We start from the raw sequence: 17,436 nt of genomic DNA on the forward strand, positions 1-17,436 counted from the left end.
GGCATGGAGGAGACAACTAAAACACTCAAAATTCATTTAAAAAAATGGTAACTATGTCAGGTGATGGGTTTGTTAATTAACTTGATTGTGATCATCATTTCACAACATGTAAACATATTAAATCATCACATTGTACACCTTTAAAAAAAATCACATTGCACAACCTAAATATATACAATTTTTATCTGTCAACCATACTTCAATAAAGCTGAAAAAAATAAATAATAAATAATAAAATAAATAAAAATAAAAATTCATTCAAGTTACCATTACAATACCCCAAATCTAATAAGCAATATAATAATTATTTTAATTATATGTAATATTTGTAACATATAAATGTTTATAAACAAAATGATAAACTATTAGTAATAAAATAATAATAATAAAGCCCACAGAATCAAGGGGAATTGTAAAATGTCAAAATTCTTTCGGGGGAAAAACGATGACATAAATAGATCTAGAGCAAGGCAGAAGTTGAGACAGGTGGGAGGAGACAAGGCAAGGAAAGGTGGAATCAGAAGCAAGCACTGGCATCACAGGAGCCACCAGGTCTGACATGAGTAGGGACTCCAGAAGTCACATGACACAGCAGCATGTCCTCTTGTGTCTCAGCTCTTGGGACTTTCACAGCTCACCTCATCTGAGCTCCATGGTCACCCTGACAAGCAGGTATGGCAGACCCGATTGTCATCTTGTAGACAACAAAACCAATGTGTGTCCGATCAGCCTGATCCACCAAGGCCACACAGCTGTGACCGGGCAGCACGGGCCTGGAGCCAGCCTACTGACCCAGGCTCAGCTTCCGCTGAGCTGCCTCTCCACGAAGGAGGCCAGCTCAGTAGGAATGAAAACTCCAACACTCTGTTCAACTCCATCACTGTTCTTATTCAGCTGGATCTTTTGGAAAAAAACGGTGCATATTTTCACACGGGGAAACGACCTTCTAGTAAAAAGGACGTAGTCCTTTTGGTAAGATGTGGACTCATGTACAACTTAGCATAGCGGTTGTTTCTCAGATGAAACAACACATGGACTGTGAAATTTCTAAAATCATAACTTAGTTATAAATAATTTAAAACCTAGTTTAAATGAACCAAGCTGTCCACAACTGCCTCAAAAAAGGCACAGCCACATTCCATTAAACTGCCATATAAAAACACCTAAAAGGTCTAACTCAGTGGTTCTCAACTCGGGCCATTTTGTCCCCCAGGGTACATCTGGCAACATCTAGAGACATTCTGGGTTTTCACAACAGGGCAGGGGTAGAGACCAGGGATGCTCAACATCCTACAATGCACAGGACAGCCCCCACACAACAAAGAACTACGCAGCCCCAAACGTTAATAGTGCTGAGACTGAGCAAGCCTGGTCTAAATTCCTAGATGGTTCTATACATACAACTGATCTCTGAGGTGGACAGAATGCGGGATTGAAGGGTCACACAGAGCTGTCACACACTCCAGGATCTGCTGCTTCGAACTTGTGTGACATTTTAACCAAGTCACAATGCTAGTTTCCCTTGTTTGTGAAATGGGGTTCCCACCTAACCTTCCTCAATGAGATAAAGCAGCTGAGGGGCTCGCTGCCGTACCTCAACAGGTCGAGGGCCCTCAGTAAATCCTCAAGGCCAAGGCTAGACTAAGAGCCCACCACTGTGACAGGCAAAAGCTCTGGGTACCTCACTGTTTCCAACTAACACGCGTTCCCAGCATTGGCTTTATACAAACACATTTGGAAAAACAATTGCCAGAGCGCTAGGCATCCATCTAAACAAGGTTGGAGGCAATTTTACTATCCTTGGATCTCGTGAAACAAGTGTTTGTATGTGGGAACCTGGGCCTCGGTATCGCTGCCACCTCCCACACAGACATGCCATAAGCCCACCTGTGGCCAGGGATCCACAGGACCACCAACACCACTGGGAGGCGAGGGGGTACGTTTACATGGCTCATCATTTCCTCCAGTTCCAGTACAGGCAACATATCTTGCACTTGGCTTTAAATCGTATTATCCAAATGAAGTATCACTCTCACAATCAGCATCCGCCTTTCAACAAGCACAGATGGCAATCACGTGCTTAAACGGCAACTCGAGGGCTCAAATTCAGGCAAGCTCTCAGATCTGGTTGTCTGGGTGGGTTCTGAGAGAGTGGGGTCAGGAAACCGAGGACGGCGGGCACACGCAGAGAGCTGAAAGGTCTTTTGTCTGCCGTGAAGCCCTTCTGACAAACCAAATGGACTCAACTGGAGTCAATAGGATAAAGCCCATGTCAGCCTTGCAAGCCCATCATTCCAAAGAGAAGCCTACAGTAGCAGCGGAGGAAGAAGCCTCCATTTTCACTATCTCCTCCACAATTCTTTTGTATTTTATCAGACACCTTTGCCCATCTCTCGGAAATCATATTGCCCTTCTACTGATAATTACATTAAAAGGGTGCATTTTAAAGATCTCTTTCTGCCTTAGCAGAAACAGTATTTTTTTTTTTAATTTGTAATCACTCCACTTTTCCCCTTCTCCTGATTATAAAGGAGGGAAGCAGCAGCATTGTATTGAACTGTGAAATGCGCTTAAATGCGGCTCTAAAGGAAAGAACCACCCAGCGGCTGGATATTAGTTTCCATGGTAACCAGGGTCCCTGAGCCCTGGAGCACACAGCAGGAAATGCTGCAGATTTCCATAGCAGTATTTTTTACTTGAAATAAGAGTCCCAAGGCAATTTTAAACATTTGGGAATCAAAAAACATAGTGTGTGCGCGTGTACACGTGTGTGTTGCACACGTGCGTGCAGGCACGCACAAATAGAGATATATTCGCAGAGCTAAGGCATTGTAGACGAAAGAAGCCTAGTTATTCTTCCAGATCAATATGCTTATGTCAAATGTAACAAATGATTAAAATATAAGCAAAACGGCCTCTCCCCCCCCCCACCACCACAAAACTAAAAGAAAACAAAAACATCTTCCATAGAAAAAGGAAGGACTGGGATGAAGTGGAAAACTGCTTTGGAAAACCAGATGACCAAGGATTCCATATAAACAAGCAAGCAAACAAAAATCTTGACTAACAATGATGAACTGAGAGCGTAGAACAGAGATTTTTTTTTCATAGCTCACGTTCTTTCCTACTTGAATATCCTCACCATTAAAGCCACAGCAAAGTGAACAACCAGTTAGCCATGTGCCTTTAGGGGAAACCATGAGACAGGAAGCCCTGGGCTACAATGAGAATCCCCACTGTCCTCTTACTAGCTGAGCGGCCTTGGGAAAGAGACTTCACCTCGCTGAGACGCAGTCTGCCCTGTAAAAATGAAAAGGTTACACTAGATACTAGATGGTCCATAAGGAAAACCCTGTACCTTCTTACCTTCAGAGAATTATGTTCAAAAACAAGACAAACAGGGGCTGGCCCAGTGGTGTAGCAGTTAAGTTCGCGTGTTCTGCTTCGGCAGCCCAGGGTTCACTGGTTCAGATCCTGAGCATGGACCTACTCACCGCTCATCAAGCCATGCTGAGGCGGCATCCCATATTGAAGAGCTACAACTCTACAACTATGATACACAACTACATACTGGGGCTTTGGAGAGAAAAAAGAAAAAGAGCAAGATTGGCAACAGATGTTACCACAGGGCCAATCTTCCTCACACACACACAAAAAAAAAGTGAAAAGAAAAAACAAAACAAAGCAAAAATCCTCCAGGTAATTCTCACTTTGGGCCACAGACATGTTCCTAAAAGTAGTGTACAAAGATCAGATTTCTTTAAAATGTCTCAGGAGACTTCACTGCCAGATTCTCGGTGATGGAAGACCTTTTGAATATTCTTTATTCTCTGAGTTATTTCCCAATATCACACCTTTCCTACAGCAGAGCACACGTGCCCAGTTAAAGCAAAAATCTTAGTTCAAAGTAGTTTTCCCATTTCGTGCATGTTTTCAGGCTGGGGCTTTATCAGAGGGAGCAGAAAGGAGGCAGCTATGCTATCAGGCAGAATAGATTCATCCTAGAAAAATACTAGTTTGACAACTACGAGTGTCATCAAGTTCACTTTTACATTCCAAATGGTTATTCTTATCTGAGGTAGGCAGACCCAACCAAGTTCACAGCTCTATGGCACATGATCTTTCACAAGAAATCATTATCTGTATGAACTAAAATAATTGCATTCTTTCACGAATGCTCATCAGTATTTTACCAGAAGTGACTAGGACGCACTTGTGTGTGGGGCAGCGGGATGGGGTGGAGGAGTATTAGTTATTAAGCCAAAACAAAAAGCAAAGGGAGAGAACTAGGATGGAGAAGAGAGAGGGAGATAGGAAGAGAATCCCCATGGCTTGTGTACAGAATGCATGACGGCCCTGCAAGCTGGAAGGAAGGAACTGCTGAGCAAACCACTTCATTATGTGAACATAATACACAAATAACCACGCTGCACAGAGATCGACCCAGTCACCCATAAAACACACATCCTCTCCATGCCTGGACCTTCCTCCCCTCTGGCACTGCTACCACCACCACCGCGTAATGCACCAACATTTGTTAAGGCTGCTGAGGTTAGATAGAAAACAGCACACATCCTAATTCACGACTCGTCGGGGAAAATACACTAGGGCAAAACAGGGTAACCCCATTGAACTGATTGGGAGCAAATGCTTCTCTCGGTTAGCAGGTGGGCAAGGCTTAAAAGGGCACATGGGCTTGGATGTGGAATTCGGATGGCCATAGCTCTCCTTGGTATAGGATTTTAGGATTCTGGTGACATCCTGCTCTGGACACTCAGGATATGCTTACGGAAAAGTGGGACTCAGGTTAGTGCCTTTCAGGCTGACGCACAATAACCGCTCTTTCAAGTGTCTTTTCGGGAAGATAGCGAAAAGCCAAATCCCGCACAGGCAGGTCACGGGCTGACCACAACGGAACAGCCTGTCTCTGGCAACTGCTGCTACCCAAACAAAGGTCAACAAGAAAAGGCCACTTGTCGAGCGGGAACAGTGCTGTTGTCAGGCATCAGCTTTAACATCAAGAAAAGATCAATGGGATCGGAAAGGAGGGATTTCATTTCACCACCGGTAACACTTGGTTCATGATTCCAAATCTCCTAGAATATACAAATTTGCCCATCAAAATAATCAAACATATATGCACCCACCTCCTAACTCCATCCACCAAAAACGGGGAAAAAAGGAAAATAAGATTTTAAAAAATTTATAAAATAAAAATGTTCAGGCGCCAGCCGGGTGGCTTAGTGGTTAAGTTCGTGCACTCCACTTCGGCGATCCGGGGTTCGCTGGTTCGAATCCTGGGCACCGACCTACACACCGCTCATCAAGCCATGCTGTGGCAGCATCCCACATACAAAATAGAGGAAGATGGACACAGATGTTAGCTCAGGGACAATCTTCCTCACCAAAAAAAAAATTCAATAAACGTGTGAATTCCTTTGTTATTTCTAGCCCTTACCTATAATGTGATTTGTAAAAAACATTTAAACTAGACATGCCAGCCTACTGTCCTGGACTCCACACCAAGTCCGAGTTTCATATAATGCAAACCAAAAAATAACAGCTTTTAAAAAATGGAAAATGCTAAGACAAACTTCACATTCATAGGGCCATTTTTATAAAGTTGTTTTATCCTAAACAGAATGTATAGGGTTAAGTTTATTGTGCTAATGAGTTAAAATGACTCGAGGTCTGTCAGAGTAGAAAAGAATGAAAATAATGAAACCCAAGAGCAGAATGGACATTTATGAATACATCTAAAAAGGCATTATATTTCTTATGTCACCCCTTATCAGGTCATTGATAGCTCAAAATCTCTGTAGAGGAGATGCAGAATGTAAATTGTGAAGCTGTGTTTACATAATAGGCACACAGTTTTTTAGCTAAGTTACATATTATAAATAGCAACTTATAAAAGTATTTTTATTTCATATAAGATTGAGACTATCATAGGTATTCAAGATAAAAATAGATATACACACTCATGCACATACACATATTTAAGTATGGACTGGCTTGAGAAGCTAATGGAAATTAATAAGGCTACATTAAAGCTATCCCAGGGGCCGGCCCCATGGCTTAGTGGTTAAGTGCGCGCGCTTCGCTACTGGCAGCCCGGGTTCAGATCCCCAGCGCGCACCGACCCACCACTTCTCCAGCCATGCTGAGGCCGCGTCCCACATACAGCAACTGGAAGGATGTGCAACTATGACATGCAACTATCTACTGGGGGGCTTTGGGGAAGAAAGAAAAAGGAGGAGGATTGGCAACGGATGTTAGCTCAGAGCCAGTCTTCCTCAGCAAAAAGAGGAGGATTAGCATGGATGTTACCTCAGGGCTGATCTCCCTCACAGGAAAAAAAAAAAAGCTATCCCAGGTTTTGGTACCATCACAGCCCTCAGCCAAGTTGTAAGCATATCAAAGATGACCTCCACATAGAAACCAGTCATCCTGGAAGAGAAGATTCAGTCTCTCTGATATTAATATATATACTATTAAGATTACTTAAAATTTTAAGAATTAGAAATTCAGGTCCTCAGTTACACTAGCCACATTTCAAGTGCTTAGTAACCACATGTGGCTACCATATTGGACAGCAAAAATGTAGCACATTTCCATCATCAGAGAAAATTCTATCACACAGAATGGCCCTGGCCCAGACTAAAAGCCCCACGAGGCCAGCACTGAATCAGCATCATTCACCACGGCACACGCCGGACCTGTCAAGTCCTGGCATAAGGCATGCAATTAAGAAAACAAAACAAAAAAGAAATATGGGAGAAAAGGTGACTTTGTCTTTGCCCAGCCAATTTTCCACTTTAACCAACTACAAGTGTTCTTATTTTTCATAGCTTGTTCTTGCTCCCCATGCCCCATACCCCACACCCCGCTACAATACAGCAATGAGACTTTTCCAAAGGTAACTACCAGCAGGGTGAAATGTGCTTAGGACTTCCTCAGCAATATTCATGTGAATCAAAATCAAGAGGTCAAGTTCAAGACCCCGAAAATGAAAGGCAATAGCGAGTTTCTAGGGCATCTTCTATAGAGCATGCCTAGATTCATGTTTAAAAATATTAGAGAACACAGCTGCTGGTCCATCAACTCTGAGAGCAAGCTGTGAAGTGCTTCACTTGATAAATTTCTTAACAAATTCGCAACTGTTTCCTGGGCATCTAAGAAGGGCCACGATCCAGAGCTGAGGTGGTCACATGACAGCCATACACAGGCTCCAAGTAAAATTAATCCCAGCCAGTTTTCCCTAAAACTTCTTCTCTGGGTTCCAGAAGATGCTTTACGCTAGATTCCTTTTTCTTCTATTACCTATAAAGCCCGGGTCGGGATAAGATAACCAGAAAAATTAATACACTATCCTTAAATTTTTCGAAACAATAAGCTCGGCTCTTAAAGAAAAATCACAACTGACCTTGTTTCTCAAATGCTCATAAGTTCTCTCGTTTCCTGTAAGTATCCTAAAGACAATAACCAAAAATAACTAAGGAAACCAAATTGGCCTATAAGAGTACAAAACCAGTTTACAATCTACAGCCACATCCACAGATTAGCAGATTGCAGGTTTATGCCTTTTTATTTTTAATCAAATGAATGAATTTGTCCACATTCCTTTAAGGTCATATTCAAAGAATATTTAGTTTCAGGTCTGTGAGAAGGGCCTTTTTTATGACTTTTTAAAAATAATTTTTTCCCCAGTTTGCAGCTAAGTAGCTTCTAGGTAGAAATCATAAGGCCCTAATTACACGAAAGAGCTCAGGACTTGAACACCAAAGTCAACCCAAAAGTTAAGGGCCAGTGGAGTCGCAGTTCAACAGCCTGGTTAAAATAAAACTCCAGGGCAAACAAAACCAGTCTGGCTGCCTCTCAGAAACCACTTCCCGGCACCTCCTCAGCTAGAAGAGAAGATTCCCTCTCTTCCCCTCCCCGCCTCCCCGACCCCAGCCAAAGCAGCAGAGCTGCCTTTTACCCACCTGTCCCTTTCCCGTGACCTCATCATGGAATTGCTGGGCCTTCTTCAGCTATAACGAAATACAAAGTCACACGTTCCACCAGAGACTCGACCTCAGGAAGGGGTCGCCAAGATTTGAATTCTGAACTCCCAAGTGGAATCTGGCCAAGACCCCACTCCACTCACCTCCTGCCCCCAGTGACGGCAGCCTCTCTCACCCAGATTCACCAGGGCTGTGCAGGTGTGGGAGCTGCTGTATACGTTCATTCATCCATTCATCAAACACTGTCTGTGCTCTGCTAAATGACAGATACTTAGTACTTGGGTATCTGGGCTCCTCAGAGAGCAGCAGGACGCAGGCCGTGTCCTGGAGGTGTTCGCAGTCTAGTGGGGAAGATGGTGACAACACAGTGAGGTGAGTGCTCTAGCAGAAGCACATGCTACAGAGGCCCTGAGGCCTGAGACCTGCTTTACCTTGAGGGAGGGAGGGGGCAAAAATTTCACAGGTGATGTGACTCAAACTGGCTCTTGGAAAACAAGCAGCAGATCCTCGAGCATCTAAAAGGGGCGGAGAGGGGGTGGTCGGGAAAGGGCATTCCACGTCTGGAATGCACATTTGCAGGCAGAAAGGGATCAAAGGTTTTAAGGGTCTCAGGGAGCCGTGAGCATTTCTTTGTGGGTGGAACTGCCAGCCACGGGCGGAGATGTCATTTGATTATGGCAAAATGGCAAGAGGCCTCGTGAAGCACAGACCTCACTGGGCAGCAAAATCTCCTGGGAAGCTTTTAAAAATCTGAGATTCCCAGGTCCCACTCAGTTATTCTAATTCTATGGGGATAAGGCAGGGCTCTGAAATCTGTACTTTAAAGCAAACTTCCTGAGTAATTATGAGCCATGCAGCCAGATTTGGAAACCACAGCATTTAAAGAAATCTATACTTAAAACGTGTAACATATTTTTAAAAACCAAGACGGCCTTATCCAGTATAAACCACCACGATTTTCTTCACCAATGCACAGAAGCTCGGCAATCCAGGCTCACTCTTTAAAGTAGACGTCTGGACTTCCATGGCTGTCTTAAAAGTTCTAGCCTCCACCTGCCCTCCTCATGCATACACTACAGGTCCAAGAGGGGACCTTTTTTATAACTCAAATCAACCGAAATGTCCAACTGTAGTTTCGATTTTTCTCCTCTAACCCTCTCCCTCCATTATCCCATGCTTAACTTTGCTTCTTTCACTCCCGTTGTCTCCAGAGCAAAAATTGGAAATGCTAAAGATAACACAGAAGAGAAAATTTAGACTGCTCAACGTCATTCATATGTTATGAATATAATAGGGACAAAACGAGATTTAAAATCCTAGACTATTAGAGCCAAAAAAGGTTACTTGTGATCATCTAGGACTCTGTGTCCTGGGAAAACCCCTTTCCCAGTTGGGAAAAGTAACGCCCGGAGAGGTGAGATTTAATTTCCGCAGGGTCACACAGCTGCACAGACACAAGACAAACCCACACATCCCAGTTCCCAATCTAGTCATTACTCCACCGTGCTACATGGATTGTTTTTTTAATACATGCAAGATCAAGTAACTTTAAAAGCAAATATAAGCTTCTACTAAATCCAGGAGCTCCTGACATAAGGAATCATAATTTAATGTTTAAAGTCTAGGCTCTGGGCCAGACTCCAGTTTTACCACTGACTAGCCGTGTGACCTTGGTTAGGTAAGCTGTCTTCATCCCGATTTCATCACCTAAAATGGAGATCATGAGCACCTACCTCGTAGGGCTGGTGTGGGCATAAAAAGACTCAATATATGTAATGCACTTACAACAGAGCCGGGCCTGTGTTACTTATTCAACAGAGGTTAGCTATCATGATTATTTTTTTTTTTTTTAAAGTTTCAGTGTACGGTTGCGTATCCTAGTTGTTAGTTTAGTTCTCTCTGTGAGCCGTCGCCACAGTATGACAACTGACAGTCGGGTAGTGTGATTCCACAACCCGGAAACGAACCAGGGCCACGGTGGTGAGAGCACCGAATCTTAACCTCTATACCACCAGGGCTGGCTCTATCGTGATTTTTAATATTAAAACCATGCCCATTTTTAAAAGTGATGTATAAAGGTTTTTTGATATTAAAGACGATCTGTTGGCTGGGGATCCATGTCCTTCCTTCTTAGAATCTTAAACTCCTCACTCTGGGTTTGGCCGTATCATCATCAAATCATCCCTGAGATGGTTTTTCAAAGCTATAAAGTAATTACAGTGGCACACAGTGGCAGCCAAAAATAAAAGTCACACAGCATTATGCTCTTGCTGACACAAGCAAACGATGCAGTGGCAATGAAGGGCCAGTGCTGACTAAGACAGAGCATTTCATCAGCTCAATACTTCTGCCTCCCAGAGAAAGGGAGAGCAAAGCCCTGTGTGGAAAGGCTCGTGCTCACAGGTGTAGGAACACTATTCCCCAACAAGGGCCACCTCTGCTGAGGTGAGAAGCCTCCTCACCAACAGCCACCTAGTTCTTTTCCTTTTCTTTTTCATTTTTTTAAGCAACCCAGACAACTGCATACCAGTCAGTTCAAACACTTCTCAACTCCTATGACAGGTCATGTGCTGGTCCACAAAGTCTGGCATTCTACGTATATCAAATGCCTAGACATTAATTCTTTGTGGCCAATAATACAGAAAAAAGTGCACTTTCATATTAAACACAAGTGTATATTCATTCCAGAGTACAAAAATCAACAAAATATGGAATTGTACTATGTATTATGGTGCTAATAAACTCTTAAATTCCATTACAGTTTAATTATTAACCTAAATGTATACATTTAATAGCAATTTATACTTATACTTTCATTTAAAACAAATGAACAAAATAGAGTTCTAACATTTCTACATTCGATTTAACAATAGTTATATGACAACTAAATTGATTTTGCTCTTGCAGTGACTAGCTTTAAAAGTTTTTCCTAAATGAATTGTATTAACAGCTAGTTCAAAATATTTGTTAAAATAGACAAAGACTTTTCAGAGCTGTTTCCTTTGGGGAATAATATGAAATGCTAATATTTTGGAAACCAGAGACCTGTTAGCTTGCATTTGTGGAGGCTTGCCCAAAAGAGATATAGTTAAGAATAACTGCTATTCCCTTCTATCACTTCCAGCAAGAAAGACTCGAAAAACACATCAAAGGGCTCTAAGCAAGAGACTGGGCTTTCTGTAGAGAGTAGATATCAAACTGCAAACTCTAGTAGAGTTACAGCCTGTAACGACCTTAAGCCCAAATATGTCGGCTGCAGCCGAAACAGCTTGAAGCATTTTCTACAAATTCATCATTTCCTTGGTGATGCACACACCATTAAAAATAGATGATGCATAGATCTCCAAAAGGATGTATGCATCGGCATTAACTGCAGCATAGCTTGTAATGGCAAATAAACAGATGTAATCTAAATATCCCTCAAAAGAATGATTAAATTGTGCTATACCCAGACAGTGAAAATGGAATTCAATATAGACAGATAACTATAATACACTGCAGAGTAAAAGCACAGGAACAAGGCTTCTTATGGGCTACCTTTTGAAAATGATCATACAGATATCCTACTTTATTCCATATATCACTCTACATAGTGTTCTGCAATTAGCTTTTTTCCTCCCACATGTGTTTGTTTATACATGTAAAAAGTCTATAAATGACACTAAATCCAATCCCTTCGGGGGTACTGGGAAGGTGGATTTTACTTTATATACTTTGTTACATGAATTTTTTAAATTAATTAGCATGTTCTTTTTTTCAATTTTTAAGTAAAAATTAACTTAATAAAAATCACTTCTGAATAGTTTATTGGACATACAAGAAGTACATTCAAGTTCCTCTCTTGTCTCCACAAAATACACCTTCTTTGTATCAATCATACACATTTTAGGTCACGTGAGAGTTCTCATACTCACACTCAATAGAATTTCGCCCCAGTACATATCGATAACAGACATCCCGAGATGTAAAGTATTCTGGCATTGCTAAAAATTACCTGAAATTAAGTGGTTTAAAAATATATCAAAGCAGTGGTCTGTTCCCTGTGACAGTATTTGTCCGTTGTCAAAACATCACCTCCAAGCTCCCACTCTACCTCCATCACCACCACAGAGAGGCTATTCTGGTTTCTCTTCCCACAGATAATTGCTGTTTTTCCTCCCTTTAACCATGAGAATTTACAGGCCCCCCAGGTACCCACTGAGAACCACTCTGGGGAGCGGCCTCTGCAAAAACCCAGCAGGAAATTACAGAAAATCAGGGGATGCCTCTCTCTTCCATCCTTTAGGATCCATCTAATAATTAAACATTAAAGTATAAAAACTTATTATGAACCACACAAAAATGCAATCCCAAATATCTAAATTCTTTAAAATAGTAGAGCAACTCTTTTTAGAAAGACACATTCTGATGGCTAGAAAGACATCCATATGACTAAGTCCAGTTCCAGATACTGCTGAAGCAGAAAAACATTTAAGAAAACAGACCCAATAACACTAACAGTGGTGAACACTGCTTGAATGTTATATTCTTCTTCATACTTGTATATTCTAAAGATTCTATAATGGACACAAACTACGCAATAATTTTTTTAAAGGGCTTAAAAAAGATACTGGTTAAGACTCACATCAACCTGACAAACCAGATGAAGAAACCACTGCTCTGATGTCCCCATCACGTTCTCCTAGGGAAACTTTTGAGACACCGTTGGCATCTTGGAAATGAGGAGAAATACTACCTCCCCTGAGAAAATTTCCTCGACTCCCTGAGCTAATTGCTTACTTTTCTATATTCCCCCAGCACTCTGTTCTAGCACTATTACCATCACAAACATATTATTTCTACACTGAAATTCTTTATGTGCACATCTCATTTTCCCCCACTCAGTTGCAAGCTCCTCCAGGACAAGGAGAGTAATGTATTGATTTTTCTGGTCCCACGATAGTGCCTGAAATATTAGCAGTTTCCGAGTTTCTTGAATGAATGAGAAGTGTCTTCACTGCAAATTCATTTGAATATTTAATTAAACACCTATGGTAAATGGGTACCTACTGAAACCCACTGGAGGTATCTACCATGTGCTTCACAGAGACTCAACTCTCGTGTGACTGGGAGCAACCCCCAACACTTGCCCCCAAGACTCATATTTTCCAATATCACCATGACAATGATGAGAACAGGCATGCCGGTGTCAGCGCACGAGCAGACTCAGAAAGACAAGGCAAAAAAAAGAGGCAGGAGAGATGATCTGTCTGGGAACGGAAGGAAAGCACCCCCCTTTGAATAGGAGTCTCTACATTATGGGTCATGTTGTATTTCTTCTAACAATGGTGGTGGTAGAGGGGTATTCATTTTCTTCTTTATAACTTTCACGTTATTGTTATTTTTTCTATGATTCAGTAATCACTGAAACCATTCAAGTTTTTCAAAAGATTTCCCTTTGTTCATTGACTTAATAAACATATTTTAAACACCTAGTATGTTCTAGGCACTACTAGGGGGTTCAGACATGAATAAGTCATAGTCTCCAGCTCATGGGATTTGCAGTCAAATGTGGGAGACACACAGATACAACACAATAGGACGCTACTTATAAAAACGTTCCTCATTTTATGGGAACCCAGAAAAATGGTCTATCCAACTATTTTCACTGCTTTCATTCCACAAGGGAACAAGGAAAACGTTAAGACAATTCATGTGAGGAGGGAAAAACACATTGCAACCAAATGCACAGCTCAAGGCTCTACAACCAGCACGTCATTAAAAGTGATCAAAAAACCCATCATGCCACCTCATGCAGAAATAGTGGTTCCTTTTCTTTATTTTTCACTCTTCTTCTCATGTGCTTTATTATCTGGAGAATCATTAGCAACTTCTAATATGTGGTATCCCACAGAGTTAAAAAAAAAAAAAATTAAGGATATCAGTCAGCTGAGCTCTGATAACCATGTCTTCTCATAAAGCCACCCAAGGGTAAGAGCCCACATGCTGAATTCAGCTAAGGCTGGAAGCCATCCCTCCATCTGCTTACCACGTGTGTTGGTAGCCATGTCAGCCACTTTCTGAAAGGCATCCAAAAAGGCAGCTGCTGCTACTACTGTTGTCCTAAAATGCAAACAGATAACAAAAGCATGAGGAATGTCTCACACTAGCAAATCCATTACAGCTAAAGGGCTAAAACCTCTCAGGACTGAATGTAACCTTCCAGGAGAAACAACTCAGCTGAACATGGATGACCACTGGCTTTGTAGACCCACTTTTTTCTTAGGAAGCATTTCTCCTTTTAATATTAGCACTCTAATGTCCAGCTCATTTGGTGCTAGTCAGTGAATGCTAGCAGTTCTTCCCATCTTACTTCACCTGACAATATAAAATTATGACTAGTCAATTTCAGTAAGGAGGAAAAGACAAGTGTTTCTACCAAAAAGAAAAACATCATTAAAAATATAAATGGTACAGGTGAAATTAATTTTAGAGAAAACAATATATATACCTGGATTGGAGAAGGAATCTTGGAGAGAGATCATCTTGTTCATGCAATTCATTTTAGAGATGGGAAAATGGAGACCACAACTACAAAGTGACTTTCAAGATCACTAGTTCATACCTGAGCTGGGACCAGCAGCCCAGTATGACTCACAGTCCCAGGCTCTTCCCACCATGAGACAAGATCCTGGCTATGTGACTTTTCTCCCTAAATCATTATTATGATGAAACTGAGATACTATTTTTTCAACCTTAGAATGCTTATCTCAACTGTATCTTCCAAATTCCTAAAAGCTGAGAATGGGGAGAAGTTACTACACTCATCTGCTGTCCTAGAAATTATTTTGAATTCTTCACATCCTCTTGAGGACTAGAAGATGCACACTCTGGGGTCTACAGGTTCCTAGAGTTGTGATCCAAGATGTCATTCAATGAAGAGTAAGTACCACTATACGCCAGGGCCGGGGATACCCAGAACAAGCAAGCAAGCCCAGGACTCACATGCAAGGACTTTACAATCGAGCTTATAGCCTCATGCTAATTTCTAAGTACTTCACAGATGAATCCAGTCTTTACTGAGCATTCCTAAGCAGGCAAGTTGCTGAAGGAAGAAGATGAGAATAAGGACTAGAAAGGAAGGAGTTCAAAATGGAGAAAAAGAAAAGGAAAGGCCTTTAAACATAAGCAACCATGGTTATAGAACAAAAGGATCCTGGAAGATGCTGGGAGTGGTCCCTGGGAAAACCTAGGCAACAGTCCCTTAGAACCAGACTTCAAACTAAGGCCTGATGTTTTCCAGTAGAGCAAGAAAACATTCCATTCAAATTAAAAAGAAAAAGACGTACACATAAAACCAAAAAAAACCACTTTGAAGCATATTTTTTAAAGAGTTGAACATCAAATGCAAACCCTGGAAAAGTTAGCTTTATCAAACATCCTGGGACTTATAAGTAGCTCACTCTGATTTACAATTAATATCTGACACAATGGGTGGATTTATTCTCATTCAAGTCAAAGCCAACCATCCAAATTTAGTGAGCCTGCTGTACAGGTGCCTTGCATATTACACAGTCACCAGGGCTCCACTGAAAATGAGGACAGTGGTCAAGTGTGAGGAATTAAGTAAGAGCTCTTAAACACTGCCTTCCAATGAGTCATTTCACCAACTGCTATTGTCACAAGACATCTCAGCCCTCCCCAATGGGGCACAGCAAACATGTAACCACCGGGAATGGGAAGGAGTGATTCAGCTTAAATACTCCAAGACTTATTTGCCTCTTCTACAGTCTGATCTTTATCCTTTCTCTAATACAGAAAACTAAACCACGTGCATGAGGCCCCTCTAGTGCTCTCAGCCAGGTACCAGTAGTTCGACAAAATAAAGAAATGGTCCCTGCCCTCAAGAGGCCTAAAGGTTGCTAAAAAATATAAAATGTACTTTGTACCAGTGGGGATAAGATAAGATTGCTTTAAGTCTTACTTGATTATGCTTAAGACAGCTAATCAGTTAATTATTTTAAGTTTTGCCTTCCTCATCGGTAAAAGGGAAAGAGTGTTTTCCTTGGTCAACTCTGAAAGCCTGCCAGACAAATAAATGAGGCTGGATAAGAAAAAATGTGTGTGTGTGGGGGGGGGGGTGTACTTAAATATTTTACTTATTTACTCCAGGAGGAGACCTCCTACAGGATGGAGACTAACCTACTTGGAATAAATGATAATAGTGGCAGAGACGGGGGGTGGGTAGATGTACCTCACTTTATCAGTGAGGCTGGTGAAGGCCTAGATGAAGGGCCTTGCATTCTGACCAGAGGAGGTTGGATCTGATCCAGCAGAAAGCAATTGCAAGTTTTTAAGCAAAGAAATGGTAAAGGACTTGACAGGTGGAGAAGGGGCCGTATTCCAGAGCTCACCATCCATCTGGATGCCTACTCGCGGCTCTGGAAATCCCAGGTTCATGGACGGAAATGCCAGGCCTCACGAAGCTGAAGGAACGGAAGGGAAAAGATCCACCTCTCCCGAGTTCTCTCTCATAATCTACAGGGGAGCCATGCAACGTCCAGTCTTAAGGTTAAAGCTCTAGGCAGTCACCCCTGGTGTCCACAGGCAAAGGCCAAGAGTGTCATGTCATCCCTCCCTCCTCTCTCTGTCATCCACATGGCTTTTTATCCTAGAAAATACCTACCTGCTTCATTTCTTGGAAAACATCCTCATACATCCAAACCAACCAATGTCATCCTCCACACGCCATAAACAGGAGCCATGAAAATAACTGCTTTTTTAAATGTCTCATCCCTCACGGAGCACCCCCTAAGTGCAACAGTACCCCTTCTCCCCACTGATTTAACAAGAAGATGTTGACATATTTTCTATTTCATATCAAATGATATATGAACAAGCACAAGATGAGGCTACAATAATAGTCCCTTAGAGCAGATCAGCACTAGATCTCGTTGTTTTTAAGCAGCTTTATTGAGGCATAATTTGTAATAACCTAAAATTCACCCTTTTTCGGTGTATTATTCAATGATTTTTAGCAAATTTAGAGTTATGAACCACCACCATAATCCAATTTCAGAACATTTCCATCACCCCAGAAAAACCCCACGTGCTCAACGATAGTCAATCTCCTTTTCCACCCCCAGCCGCAGGCAACCACTAATCTACATCTGTCTCTAGAGATTTGAGATTTCTAGACATTTCATGTAAATGGAATTATACAACAGTCGACACTAAGTTTTAAACTCTTTACAAGGATAGGCAATAAGCAGAATGGACTGTGCAGCCAGACTGCCTAAGTTTAAATCCCTGCTCTGCCATTTACTACTAGCTGTGTGACTTTGGACAAGTTATTTAGTTTTTCTGCGTCTCACTTTCCTCATCAGTAAAATGGAGACAGTAACTGTACCTACCTCTTGGGGTTGAGATTTAATTAAGTTAACATATTCCT

At 41.7% G+C, this 17,436-nt stretch overlaps 1 protein-coding gene across 9 annotated transcripts in view; it reads right to left on the reverse strand.

Annotated features, from left to right (window-relative positions):
* The window catches only part of MTSS1 (MTSS I-BAR domain containing 1), a 160,320-nt gene that overhangs the window by 119,370 nt on the left and 23,514 nt on the right, over window positions 1-17,436 (reverse strand). For all 9 annotated transcript variants that reach the window (XM_058564921.1, XM_058564920.1, XM_058564915.1 and 6 more), the window contains one exon: window positions 14,035-14,108. In XM_058564921.1, the coding sequence (XP_058420904.1) occupies window positions 14,035-14,108 (74 nt within the window). The remainder of the gene's footprint in view (window positions 1-14,034; window positions 14,109-17,436) is intronic.

Source organism: Diceros bicornis, chromosome 21 (genome assembly GCF_020826845.1).
Source record: "Diceros bicornis minor isolate mBicDic1 chromosome 21, mDicBic1.mat.cur, whole genome shotgun sequence".
Classification (NCBI taxonomy): Eukaryota; Metazoa; Chordata; class Mammalia; order Perissodactyla; family Rhinocerotidae; genus Diceros; species Diceros bicornis.